General features: G+C 36.1%; 2 protein-coding genes across 2 annotated transcripts; both read left to right on the top strand.

Annotated features, from left to right (window-relative positions):
• The first annotated feature begins 244 nt into the window (after positions 1-244).
• Positions 245-5,433, top strand: si:dkey-7j14.6 (uncharacterized protein LOC556585 homolog). Its single transcript, XM_067396541.1, has 7 exons — positions 245-401; positions 1,101-1,299; positions 1,544-1,645; positions 2,670-2,726; positions 2,948-3,100; positions 3,206-3,307; positions 4,979-5,433. Exons 2-7 carry the CDS (start codon positions 1,132-1,134, stop codon positions 5,054-5,056), a joined length of 660 nt encoding a protein of 219 aa, XP_067252642.1. The 5' UTR covers positions 245-401; positions 1,101-1,131; the 3' UTR covers positions 5,057-5,433.
• A 2,941-nt stretch (positions 5,434-8,374) lies between these two features.
• si:dkey-7j14.5 (uncharacterized protein LOC556563 homolog) lies at positions 8,375-13,754 on the top strand. The gene is made up of 8 exons (XM_067396534.1): positions 8,375-8,509; positions 8,662-8,762; positions 9,157-9,267; positions 9,345-9,401; positions 11,771-11,887; positions 12,201-12,269; positions 13,107-13,220; positions 13,350-13,754. The coding sequence occupies exons 2-8, from the start codon at positions 8,703-8,705 to the stop codon at positions 13,434-13,436; spliced, it is 615 nt and encodes a 204-aa protein (XP_067252635.1). The 5' UTR covers positions 8,375-8,509; positions 8,662-8,702; the 3' UTR covers positions 13,437-13,754.
• Positions 13,755-14,772: the final 1,018 nt, after the last annotated feature.

Genomic DNA, 14,772 nt, shown 5'->3' with positions numbered 1-14,772 from the left:
TTCAACTAAAATATCTTAATTTGTGTTCCGAAGAGTAACGAAGGTTTGGGTGTGGAACGCCTTTAATGTTTGTGGCCAATCTCTGTACAAAACAGATGGAAACCCCAGGCAAAAAAACACCGAACTAGTTACTGGATTGAACTGACAGTGTACTTTTACACAACTTAACACGTTTAGCCTCAAACGAGTAGGAGTCCGTGTACATTTTAGTTTGATGGTTCTTTACCCATTCATGGCGTTATAGATGAATAGAAATTCTGACAGAAATTCTGCCTCTATGCCTGAAGGGGTTAAATGAAGTCAGTGCCAGTGGGAGGAGAAGGAAGTTTATTTCCCGTAAAGGTTTTTCTGTTGTTCATTCGTTAAATGAGGTCGCACGTCAACTGAAGTCAGTTTAATCGGTAAGTAAACAGCTTGCATATCGTTCTTTTGTATAGATAATACAAGATATTTCTCCAGCGTCGAAAAGTTCATTCTGCGTAGTAAGTCATAAATAGCTGTTATGATTATGGCTGTGCCTCAAAATCTGGCAAGCTATTTAGATATCGTCGTTATAAAATCTAGTAAGCTGCTTCTTAGACGACATTTATTATTTTTATATCATATCGCAAAAATTTCGGTGGCTTTTGGAATACTCTTAGGCCTATTGTTTTGTAATCTATGTGTTTATGTATACTGTATCAGGGACATTTAAAAATGTTCAGATCAGTCTAGTAATTTTTCTATGCACAGAATATTAATTTGACCTAACGTTACATTTTTTTTAAATGTTCCATTAGATACAACCGCGAGCACATTGCATATAAGTTATCCCAAAATGATTCTATTTCCATCATATAGCCACTGTTTACAGCACGTGTATTGGAAGTTGCTGTATCAGGAAGTTGTGTGATAAAACACACCTGTAGTAACCCCTATAAGTAGAATAAATAACTACATAATTCAGTTTCAACTGTATAGTTTTAAATAACATTGTTTACAGCAAAAATTCTTAAGCAAACTAAAAAATAGATTTGAAATTTGCAACTTTAATGAGGAATGAGAAGCAGGTTTGGCAAGTCCTCATGTTTCATGTGTTTTTTGCTTCCTTCTTGCTGCAGAATAAAAGTGAGCCTCATATTACTGTGAGATATGGCCTCTTCCATGACTACTGAGGCAAATGGAGTGAGGGTAGTGACTCATGTTATCCCACTGGAGGAAAAAATGGAGTCTCTGGAGGCGAGCTTGGTCAAAAAAGAAAAGTCCAACCTGCCACCAAAAACAAGGATGTTCCTGAAGGGGAAGCCTCTATCACTGGGGGTGAGAGCGGGGCGCAAGTATTCAGATGCAGTTTCATACCAATATTAAATATAAGTTAAGCTTCATTGACAACATGTTGACTCCCAGAGGATAAGTTATATCAGCCTAAATCATTTTAGCACTTTGTAAAAGATGTTGTCCTTTCAATATTTTCCCTCTGTTTAGATGAAAGTGATTCAGATTGTTAATGTATTTGATGTATATGTAATGTATATGTTCCTGAAGTTTGTTTATGTTTGTGTAGTTGGTGCAGGTTTTTACTGGTTTGGTAATCATGACTCTGTGCACCGTCTCCCTACTTGCCGGCATGCTACATGCTGACTTTGTAGTCTTCCTTGGACTTCCTGTGAGTGAATATTCTGAGCCTTAATAATACTCCAACATAAGAAATATTAAAATTTATATAAGTTTTATAGTCAATAATGCACAATAAATGTCACTGAAATATCATTCAAACCCAAAAATGAAAATAATGTAATTTATTACTCACCCTCATGTCATTCTACACCCGTAAGACCTTCATTCATCTTCTGAACACAAAGTAAGATGTTGTTGATGAAATCCGATGGCTCATTGAGGCCTCTATAGAAAGCAAAGCCATTCAAACTCTCAAGGTCCTTAAAGCTACTAAAAACATATTTGAAGCAGTTCATGTGAGTTCAGTGGTTCTATCTTAACATTATAAAGCGACGAGAATACTTTTTGTGCACCAAAAAATATAAATAAAGACTTTTCAACAATATATAGTGATGGGCCGATTTCAAAACACTGCTTCAGAGCTTTATGAATCGAATCAGTGAATCGGAGCACCAAAGTCACGTGATTTCAGCAGTTTATCAGTTTGATAGAAGATCTGAATCATTCATTCGAAACAAAAGATTCATAAAGTTTAGAGGCTCATATAGATATTGTTGAAAAGTCGATATTTTGTTTTTTTGGCACACAGAAAGTATTCTTGTCGCTTTATAATATTAAGATAGAACCACTGAACTCACATGAACTGCTTCAAATATGTTTTTAGTAGCTTTATGGACCCTGAGAGTTTGAATGGCTTTGCCTCACTGAGCCATCGGATTTCATCAACAATATCTTAATTTGTGTTCGGAAGATGAACAAAAGTCTTATGGGTGTAGAATGACATGAGGGTGAGTAATTAATGACATTATTTTCATTTTTGGGTGAACTAACCCTTTAATAAATCTGATTATTTATTGTTCATGTCTGAACATATGGATTATTGTGTTTGTATCAGTTTTTTGTTTTCTTTCTTTTTATTTATAATTTCTCATAAAAGAGCATCTGTAGTTTGGTTCAGGTTAATGAACAAAATAAATTGTACATTCAATTGTTTTACATTTTTGTTTTTTCAGTTTGTCATCTCTGGGTTCGTGACAATCGCTGCACACAAGAAATCCAGTCTTGCTCTGGTGAGCAAATTCTCATATTTACTGTATATTTTTACGTCTTTAAATAAACACTGCATTTAGTGCATACCTTATGTGTTCAGATATCTTCAGCATTCGACACACTCTCTGAACACTCAATAAACCGTCTACAGGATTTCAAAAGTCTTCAAATGTTTCTTGAAAGCCTGAAAACACTTTCTTTCTGTAAGAAAACCAATTTCTTATTCTTTGTGATTGTGCAGATCAAAGCCACACTGGCCATGAACGTGATCTGTGTTCTGCTGGCTGCTGCAGGAACCGGATATTTCAGTTGGGAGCTCAGCATCAGACCGGGGGAAGACCCTTGTAACGGCGGAGATTATTGGTCATGTTCACATATATTTAGGAGATTTAATGTACGTCTGTAACTAGTGATGATCTCAAGCTTACATTTAATGAATAATGATGCATCTTGACAGATCTTGACTGTCTTTTTGCCATGTGCAATATTTTTTATTTAGGAATTGATGGACGGAGTAAAGGGTCTTCTGCTGGTGCTGTCTTTTCTTCAACTGTGCATGTGCATCTCTCTGTCCATCTTTTCCGGCCGGGCCATCGTCCAGGTAATAAGTGAACTGAATGACTATATGTCAACCACATGACAAATTAGTGAATTATTAGTAAATGATATTCTGAAAACTTAATTTCTCAGTTGCTATGTTTCCATCCAAAGGTATAAATTTAACTTATGTGCAAAATTGGAATATCACATAAAATATTTGCAATTACAGCATTGTTTCCATCCCATGTGTTCAAGAAAACAAAATTGTCTCTTCCTGGTGCAAATATCTGTAATAAAAATGGAAGTTGTTGCAGTCAGTAAAGCCATTATGGCTCTTTCTTCGTTCATTATAAATGACTTGCACCGCAGACGAAACGAAATAAGCGCTGCCATGTTATCTTGCATTCGGAGGCGGATGCCTGGTGTTTGGGAATGCAGTCATGTTCTGGGACGTGATTATACCCAACCATTTTGATGACTGATACAGACATTTCAGAATGACCAAACCAACATTTGAGATGAAATCAACATTAATCCACTGGTTAGTTCAGTTATCCAATCACATCCACTGTTGAGGCAGTCATGTGTGGGTTTTTTTCTTGTGCATCGAGGGATTTATTCTGTAAATGTGTTTACATCATAGTTTATGTGCATATCTTCTTATTGGATAAGAAAATTTGTTGTCCTCATTTGAGTACGTTTGTTTTTGTTTTTATTTTATGCTCATCTTGGCGTTTCAATCCAGCATTTTTTAATGCCACATCGCAAAATTTGCATATAAATGTGTAGATGGAAACATAGCTAGTGTAGCCCCGACTCCACAAATCTCACTCTAAAATATCAGAAGTTGAGAAAACTAAAAATCTTGCAACTAGCTTCATGACTTCTTTGAGTTTACTCAACTCATGGAAAAATTGTTGTATCAACTTAACAATTTAAGTTTGACTTATTATAAAACAAAATAATATGTTAAATGTTTTTACTTATAGATCCATGTTCAGTCAGTTTGCATTTTAAGTTAATATAAACATTGATATTACATAATAGTGATAGTAAAATAGAACTTAGTTTATCTAACTTGTGTATCAATTTGTTGAGCAAACTGAAGGGCTCCATAGAATTCTATACACCAAAGCAATTTGTGTATTTGAAGAAATCTTACCAAAAAGAACTCTATTCACTCAAATAGGGACTTAAAACATACAGCTTTTACTACAAAATATAATCAAAAACACTACATAGTGCTGAAACGAGATGGTCCTCACTGCAGAACATGAGATCCAGGGGGCGAGGTTGGATCCAGATCCAACTCCTCCCACTTTAGATATCCCTAAACCTATCCGTCTCCGCCCTCTGGATCTAAATCTACCCATCTCCACCCCCTGGATCTGGACCCAACTCCTCCCACTTTACATATTCCTTAACCTTCCCGTCTCCGCCCCCTGGATCTCGTGTGTTCTGCAGTGAGGGGCTGTTGTTTATTTCAGAATAACAAATCATAACTCCCCATGCTTTGACCAAAAATACAATTATTCAAGTGCACCAACAGTGATCAAACTGAGCATGCTCAGCAGCCTGCTACTATAGTTGAACCCTCACAATCAAACTTGTCATTGTAAGTTCTTGCTGTTTAATTTGTAAGTTGCTGAGACTAAATGGCCAACAAATTAATAAATATGCTGATTGTGACATACAGATGTGATCTAACAAAATCATCTTTTTTAAATTCCAGGATGAAACTGATGCCGATCCCTATGGCAGTAACTGCAGTCTCCTGAAGGTTGGGTTGGATTGCCCCTCCAACCCCTGAATGGCCACACAGTTATGGCCAAGGCTTATCTAGCCAAAAGTTTAATCATCACATAGGCTAAACTTAATAACATTTGCTTTCTTTCTTTTTGATGGAATTGTTTGATATAATACAGCCATTTCCCATTAGATGGTTCGTCATTTTTGTGGTATATATCTGGTATAGACATTTCTATGCAGGAATGTTCTGTGGGACCTATAGCACCTTTCTTACTGACTTTATGAATAAAATGCACTTTTTATTTCATTATTCCTCTTGCATTGTTTGGAGAACAATAAGTATCGTTGCATTCACAGCAACAGACGATAACATTCTGTTTATTATTTGCTCGTGCTGCAGTTTATTATAGCGATTATTAAAGCTTACCATTATAGTTATGTTGTTAGTGTGAACGGGCCTTTTATTATTAATTATTTTTCATTACTTTTTTTCATAATGCTTGCATTAAATTATATAAAAATACATATTTTTTGAACATTTCATATAATATTTAAAGCATTCAATAAATGTTTTCTGAATGTAATAAATATATACACAAATTTTTTTTAACATGTTTTTTTTATTTTGCAGTGGAGTCAGTTAATGTAGCTAGCACAATCGGTCTTCTCAACTACTATTTACAGTTTTTTGTTTGAACAGCCCATTTAAAGTGGATGTGATATCGCTACCCTTCAGAGGTTGGGCTCATGAATATTTATTATCTCGTGCTGACGTTGTCAGTTAATTGACTGTTCAGTCACGTACTGTATCTTAGTAATATTCATAGGGCGTCACCTTGATGCTATTCATAAATATCCTGTGTGCTGTAACTGCTGTAGTTTTTGTAGGTTACTAGTTTTCTAAATGTTGTAGGATACTGGTTATTTCCATGGTCTGACATCTGTACTTTTTACATCAGTACTGGGGGAAAAAAGGGCACATTTATTTCTATCTTGCCATCCAATACCGATGCTAAGGAAAGTGCTCAAGCAACATGTTTTTGCTGCGATTACCTCCTCAGGCAAATCCGACTTTGATGTTATATGAAAAAAATGAGATTTTTCGCAACCCTTCCCCAACCTTGCTGATCTGATTTTTTGGAGGCGTTCAAACATATGTTATAAGCCATATTATGCCAGATAAGAAAAAAAAATCATGCTGAAGATGAAAGTCATAATATGACCCAAGTCATTATGACAAAAGGTCAAAATTGAGAAAAAAAAGTATAATTATGACTTAGTATGTCATAGTTTTGACTTTTTCACATATGACATACACAAATGACATTGTGTAAGACCGACGGAAAATGAAGGCCGATATGGCTAGGAACTATACTCTCATTCGGGCGTAATAATCAAGGAACTTTGCTGCCGTACCATGGGTGCAGCAAGTGCAATGATATCACGCAGTATTATTACCAAAGTCCCTTTAAGACAAGTCATTTCCTGGTCATTTCACTCGGCGGCCATCTTTGAAAACGCCTCTCGGGCATCCTGGGCATCATGCCCTATCTTTTTGAATGGGGAAACATCAAATTCTCCAAAACTGTTCGCCAACCTTACAATTACATTTCATATTTGAAATCACCAATGAAATCTGACAACAGCTGTCTTATAAATGTTTTATCCAAACGCTCGAATCATGACAAAAAACTGTATTTTTTAGGCTGGATCAAGCTAATGTGCATGCGCAGACCTAAATGTGCGTCTCTTCTGCTATGTTTCAGAGGCGTCTGACTGTTTCTATAGAAACCGGCGCTTCTAACGGCTGCTGCAGTGACGCGATGACTTTACCAGTCGACGATTGGCTCTTATTCAGAAGGCGGGACTTATTCCGCCATATTGCGCGTTACACTTTCTCCCATTCAAAACAATACGAGTGACACGTCTTGTGTTATTCTATAGTCTTTGTTATTATGCATTAGAAAATCGCAACTTTTCATTTTCCGTCGGTTTTAGTACATGATGTAACTACAGAAGAGTCAAGTTTTAAATAGGAAAAATATCGAAACTCTTTGGTCATTTTTGAGCGAGATGCTAACGGTCTAATCAGATTCAATGAACTATGCTAAGCTATGCTAAAAGTGCTACCGCCAGATCTGGAGTTCGGCTGAATGGATTCGAAAACGGTAAAACTCAACTGTTTAACTCTAGGGGAGTTGGAAAATGAGCCTATTTTCAAAAAATGTGGAGTGTTCCTTTAACATGACAGCACATGCTAGTCGATGAGTTGAATCAACTCCACAACAACTACATCAATTTATCCACTAACCATTCCGAAACGTTCAGTTTCATTCTAAAAGTTGTAACTTTTTCCTGAGTCTCTCCATCAGTGTCTGACTCCGGTTTGAACAATGTAAGGCTGAACACCGTTACTTACAATTGTCATTTTGGCTGCGTGAGATTCTCCAGCTTTGTTGTTGTTGAGCAACCAAAAGCTCCACCCTCTTTGCAAAGCTGGCTGGGAGCAGCAGCTTATTTGACACACAAAAACTGTGTGTTTTGATAAATTTAAAGTTATAATAAATTATCTGTGGGGTGTTCTGAGCTGAAACACAGACACATTCTGGGGACACCAGATACTTATATCAAAGCCACTGGAAGGCAAGCCTGCAACCTTTAGCCAGAAAAGCGTAACGGCTAAAGATACCGCTCCGGCTCTGGCGGTACGAAGGGAATGAGACCGGAGGCTGTTTTTTGAATGGAAGTCAATGGATGAGAGGCTTTACTATGCTTATTAAACAGCTTTTGTGGGGAAATAGCTAATCATTTAATTAAAGGACAGCCTGTTTTCCAATCTTCAGAATGTTTTACACTAAACAATACTTTCGTTGGGAACTACATGTAGATTTTAGCTTGATAAAAATGTATTTTTTAAGAGAAGGCAGACTAGGGAATGCTGCGACTGACGTCACTGCGATTACATGATGAGGTGCCACACGTGATTAAGTTAGCCGTTACGCTTTCTCCAATGGTAAGAGATACAGACCCTCTTATCTCCCCATTATATACAATATCTGCTTATATCTTGCAAAAGGGGCATTATATGTCCCCTTTAAGTAGTCTATCCCCTTGGAAGTTTGCTGAGGCCCCCTAGTGGGCCCCAGACCCCTGGTTGAAAACCACTACTTTACTAAGACATACACACCCATCCATAACCCATATATGCAAGACATTATTTAGGAAGAAGATAATAAACAGATGTTCCACGAATTTATTAGTCTGCAGTTTCTCAAAGCACACTCAGCTCTTATCCTCTACATAATTCACAACCTAGTTAAAAATACCCACTCTTGGGCGCTTGCAAGGGTATTTTCTAGAAAAAGGGCCGGTGGGATGAGTGAGTTGTGCTCGGGACCGAGCCAACCTGAATTTCTCCTTGTTTAGCCGCCGCCTCCCCTCATGACATCAACACTGCGGAGAGCCGCCGCGCGCTCAGACTCTGCTGCAGAGTGCAGAACGCCAGTGCGCAAAGGTAAGCGAGCGCTCCTCATCACGCACGAGCCTGATAGTACACATGTGTGGATTGAAAATATTATTCTCAATATGCATGAGGAATGCATTAACTCGTCTCCACGCCATACCAGCATGTTTTGTTGATGCATGCTGTTGTGCTTGTGTTTGCAGCGGATCGTGTGGTATTGATGAGTGATTGGTGATCTATCAGGATGTCGCTGTACGCGTCTCAGATTAAAGCTTTTAAACGCGCAGAACCCAAGACACTTGGCGTGAGTTTCCCTACAGCACACTATCACATTATTTTATCGATATTTGCTGCTGTTTTACCTCTGCCATTACAGATGTTTTATTAACTAGCCTGTATCATGCTGGATGTTATAGACTGAGCAGATTGTTTACATATTGTTGGAATGCTGCATATGAGATTTTAGTCATTCAACCAGTGGTGTCCTTCTAGAAGATAATATTTAGGTTTAAGTTTAATATGCACAATGCACACGTAGTTTATTTATTAAAAGACATCTGGCCAACATCCAAGGACACACCCATATCTGAGATGAAACACACACACATACTGACAGGCTCAATAAAATAAAATTAAAACAATTAAAAATGAAATTAAACGACAATTGTAATTCTAATATTTTCTTTAATTTGGTTTAGGCTATTGAGATCATAATTGGAGTGTGGACTGTCATTTTGAGCTCAGTTGTGTATAAGCTGCACTATCATATCCAGCGGGAAATCATCATCCTCATCATCAATGGTGCTCAGGTACAAATGCACATACATGTGGGTAGATTTGTGATGTTTCAAATCAGTAATGTGACCTATGGCATTGTTTCCTACAGCTTGTCATAACTGGTGTTGTCCTGGTGCACACTGGGAGGAAGCCAACGAAATGCCTGGTATGAACACACAAATATTAAAATCATCTGAAAATAAGAAAAAGAAGCATGAACAGGTTGCAGTTAGCTTACACTCTTAGAAAAGGTTTTATATAGAAACTTAAACTGTCAGCTGCTTCATATAGAACATTTTAGGGGTTCCCATTATTGGTTTAGTTGTAATTAATTCATTTTGTTTTAATTAATTTTTAATTGTAATTAAATGTTATTAATTAAACAGCTTGTGAACATACTTTATCACTAGAAAAAAAATGAAATAACCATTAAACATCATAGTATTATGAAATCATTCAAGACATTTCTCCTTATATAGAAGCATTTTGACATAAACGGTTCATTTAAAATTGAGTCAAGAACCCTAGGGTTCTTTATTAAAACCCCACTGAACCTTTTTTCTAATAGTGTTAGTACAGTTATGTAAAAGTTGCGCTTTTTGAAAAGTTTCACTTATAGATGACAACGTTGTCAAAATGATCCCCGTTCACACGTATCCACGAAAACGACTAAAAACGCTGTATTATGCATGCCAGGCCAGTAGTTGGCAATGTCACATTGAAAAGAAACACTACGTGCCTGCGCACATACCATAGACTGTAAAGGGCACATACGCATTCTTCTACGTATGTAATTAATGCATATCTGCTGGCTGTAATAGTGGTGCAGTAAATCCACACTTTGCTGGAGAAGCATCAATAAACTCGGTATCTTGAGCAGCACAAAAACAGTTCTGTAGTCCGCTGTAATGACAAATTGGGTCACCAATAGGACCCCAAACAATCCCATTGATTTGAATTGCTTTTAATTTACTCTCTTTAGCACCTGAGTACAACCCCTACAAAATCATGTTATGATAAATGCTGTTTCAACTGTTATAATGACCATATTTTTCTGTATTAGTTAGCTTAGCATAGCATACAGATACCCGATTAGCCTTATAGCTTAGTTTATACACGCATTTGCACTTACTCTACATATATTCACAATAATCTTTAATGTAGTTAAGTGTTAAATGTCCAAATATTTCAGTTATAAATAAAACAAATGATTTTCAATTATTCACTTAATAGGCTATTATTAATATTATTTATTAATTAACATTTAAGTGTAAGAAATTACATTCAGTTGGTTTTATTATGCACTAATTTGTTTTCTTACGCATTATATAGTAAGTTATATGCGTATTTTAAATTAATATAATTCATATATACTTGAGATAATCATCACCTGATCATCATCTCCAGTTTGTGGAGACCTGATTTCAAGGGAGGACCCGATTTGTCATGACACCGCCATTGTTGTTTTGGTTGTCAAGTATTCACTCATGCATAGACTGAACAAGTAATACGCATGCGCGTGATGTCACGTTTTCACAAATTTGCGTTTTTGTAATTTACATAGAGACGATAACTGTACAAGTTAACGTTTTCAGGCCCCTAAAACAACGTTGTTGCGTACATGAATGGCCAAAACGTTTGAAAAGTGTTTCCAAAAAACTCCAAATATAAAGATTTATATTAACATCTACTCTTGAATGCATATAGGAAATTTTAAACAACTGCAGTCAGTTGACACAAATCATGTCAGTCTTGCTCTCCTCATTTAAAATCCTTTAAGGTTCCTCCGTCTGAAAGGACCTTGCACCCCGTCCTGTATTGACCAAGTTAAGTGCAAGCTCAGCAACAGTAGTCTTGTGTAGTCAAACTTCTAATGACAAAGGTCTTCTTTACATATTATTTTGGCCAAGAACTGCCCATTTAGACCGCAAGACATCCGAAATCGCATACTTCCCTACTATATAGTAGGCGAAAAACAGTATGCAACAAAAGAAGTATGTCCGAATTCACAGTACTCATAAAAAAGTAGGCAAAAAGTACACAGACTTACTACTTCATGTTAGATTCTGAAGTGTGTATGCGATGGACACTTTACTATCCCGTGAGGCCACGGGAGAGGATTTGTGAATGGCAGTGAAGCGACGTAACTGACGCTGGTAGGTCACACGATAAGGACAACATGGTGGATGTAGTACGTCTGGATTACACACACTCATACTATATAGAACATACTTTATTTACTTATTCAGAATAAGTACTTAATCAAGAGAGTATGCGATTTGACTGACATGTGAAGTGACCAATCAAATTTTGTGTTTTTACATGTCATTTAGGGGCAATTTGGATTTTCCATATATTTCTGAGCATTCATATTTGAAATCAAAAGAAAGACCCACACACTATTAGAGCTTAAAAAAACGTTTCAGTCCCATGACCTTCATCGGACATTCATTACCGGAAATGAGATTATTAATAAGAGATTGGAAATGCGATTATTATTTATTGTTGAAATACATGTCTGTTCGTTTGTCGCAGGTGCTGACAACCATTGTTCTGCAGTTACTAACAGCAGCATTTGATATTGTTGGATTTGGGCTCATGGCCAGACACATCCCATTCAGAGGAGAGTCGTACTACTACAGGGACACAGAGGTAAACAAACAGAGACGCCCCATCCTGTTCATCCTCGAGCCAAGGCACCTACATTCCCACAAGTGAAAGAAGATTACTTTACTATAAACAAAACAGATCATATAATTGGTTATTATATATATATATATTAAAAAATGGGAAAATGTTATACTTCAACCTTGCTTTGTTCAAAAAACTGAAAGCTGAAAAGCCGATGATTTTGAGAGTAGGAATCAGGAAGCTGTGCATCGATCTGAACAGACGGCAGACTGTGGTTGAGTGTGTGTGAGCAGAAAGAGAGATGTGACTCCAGGCTCTGTCCTGCTTGTTTCAGTGGTGTTGTGACCCACTTCACTCTGTTTGGGCTTGCTGTGGAGAAGGAGAGAAAGGGGGACATAAAGAGGTGAGTCTCATTACAAGCTTTACGATGCAGCTGGGAATACTACAAACACATCCTGAACAGGATTAAAACTGTAATTCGGTTCAAGATGAATCTAATCTGAATTTAGACAAACACAGATTTAATGCACATTTCTCAGTGTTTTAGGAGAGATTTCTCTATAGCGTTTATTCATTTAGGATAACTTTGCTTTGATTTTGTGGTCAAATGATGTGAGCTTCTCAATGGCAGATGAGGATATCAGTAACAAAAGAGCAACATGACCATATAATATTGATGTATTGATGTTGTTATTGCTAACTAAAATTATTACAAATATTTTTGTTAATTGAAATAAAGCTGAAATAAAATATAGTCATTATTTTAAAATTAACATTATAAAAATTTAAGCTGAAGTGCTAAAACTACTAAAACTTTAACTGATAAAAAAAAAATCTAAATTGAACTAAAATGAGTAAAATTAAAATGTAAACTGATTGTATAAAATGAAACATGATATACTATAATAGTATATAAATATTACTAAAATAACACTTTTATAGCTAATTATATAGCAAATTAAATAAATGCATATACTCTACTATTACATTTACTTAAAAAAAGTGTGAAAATAGAAATTATGCATAATAAAAATGTACAAGTCTATCACTAAATTAGACATTTGGAATGATTAATTGAAGTATAACATTTTCCATTTTCCCTCTCTGTTCATATTCATTGTTCATTATTTTCAATATGATTATTATTTACCATGTAAAAAGACATAAAATACAGGTATATTGCTTTATCATAGAATTTTGCTGTTGGATTATATTATTGTATTTGTGGTTTGTATTACAGTTCTTAGTGAATGGGATCTTGGGAACACTGATCGGTTTCCTGGTGCTAGCATGTATCATTGGTTTGGTTGTGTCTCTTTTTGGCGTCTACGCCCTTTCTGTTAGTGCCATTAAGGTACGTGGTTCAGCACTGCTATTAAGGAGATCCCAATATCAGATAATTATGTTCTGTTCTGGATATCTGCTAATGTTTTAAAGCTAATTTATAATGAAACTGACTGTCCAATTCACTGTTTTCTCTCAGGAGCTGACGCCCATCCCTCACTCTACAGCAAACCAATATTATGGTGCTGGCGTTCAGGCCCAGAATATGATCCATGCTGGAAACTGACAAAATAAAAGATGTTCAGAGCAGAAGGGCACAGTTTTAGCACACTTTTACACCAACTGCTAAATACAAACTACAAACCACTCACAGGTAAACAACCACAACTACAGAAAAAAAAAGAGAAAAAAAACTTTTGTGAAGTTGTAAATACTTTTTTGAAAATAAAATGGATAAAATCTCGTTTTTTGCTTGGCTGTTGCTCTCACTAGGACTGCTGTAATTTTGAATGCTCAACTTAATAGTTATTCGTACCCCATTAATTTTTGCTCTTACAAACTGAAGCTTCTTAGCATGTAAGTCTAATTAAATGTCTACCCAGAAATCTTGACCAGAATCCAATGTTATAGATGTATGTTAGAAAGGGGTAAATGTGTTTATCATTCTTAGGATATGTGAAATTCAGCATTAGGTACATAAAAGAAACGGAAAAGGAATTATGGGGAATGGGAACGGTAAGAAGGTTCTGTGATTCTGACTTTTGTAGAATTTTGTACCACCTTTTGCATGAATCTTTATATTGGTCAACATGTTTGTTTTAGCCACATGAGGACATATGGGCAACATTTTATCAAGTTGATATTTGTTCATTTGAATTGCAATTTGAAAACGTAAAAATCTAACAACACTGTAAGCAGGCCAAATGATTATATATATATATATATATATATATTATAATATATATATGCTTACAAATAAAAAAAAAAAAATCCTGGCTTGAAAAATGTGGCCCATGTTCAGTGAAACTCCTCTAAAGCAGAGTAATGAGAATTTAAACACCAGTGAATAATTAAACCGCATCGCTTGGCTTTTTTGTCATCTCGTTTTATCCGTACTGATTCTTCAGGAAAGCTATGATGACTGCCAACTCTGTAAGTGCCACCACTTGTGACCAAAATCATGGACACCCTAATGACTAAAGGTCAGAGGTTGAACCCTCAGTCAAGGGCTCGACTTTGGTGATGTAAAATCCTCTTGTGGAAGCATGTGTCGTTCGTTCTGTGTCTGTAGATCTTTGTCTTTATGACAGCATGTGAGATTTACATTGTGCCTGTTCTCAGTGATCTCTTGATGTGTAGTAAAATGAAACCATGTAGTATGTAGTAATATGGCTGTGTTTGTGTTTGTATTTGACTGAATGATATTTCAAATAAACTTGATTTAATACACAATCGGATGCTCTCACTTTATTGCTTTATTTTCCTCAGTGCACAAACTTAATCAAATCAGTAGATATGAATATAAACTCTCAGCAAGTCATTGAGAGTACAATTTAATGCTGAAAATGGGTTTCAAAATTTAGATGCATTTTTTTAAATGTGAACCTGGACCACAAAACTAG

The sequence above is a fragment of the Chanodichthys erythropterus genome, chromosome 2 (genome assembly GCF_024489055.1).
Source record: "Chanodichthys erythropterus isolate Z2021 chromosome 2, ASM2448905v1, whole genome shotgun sequence".
Taxonomy (NCBI): Eukaryota; Metazoa; Chordata; class Actinopteri; order Cypriniformes; family Xenocyprididae; genus Chanodichthys; species Chanodichthys erythropterus.
Note: the sequence above shows the minus strand (reverse complement) of the source record. Positions and strands in the feature narration are given on the sequence as shown.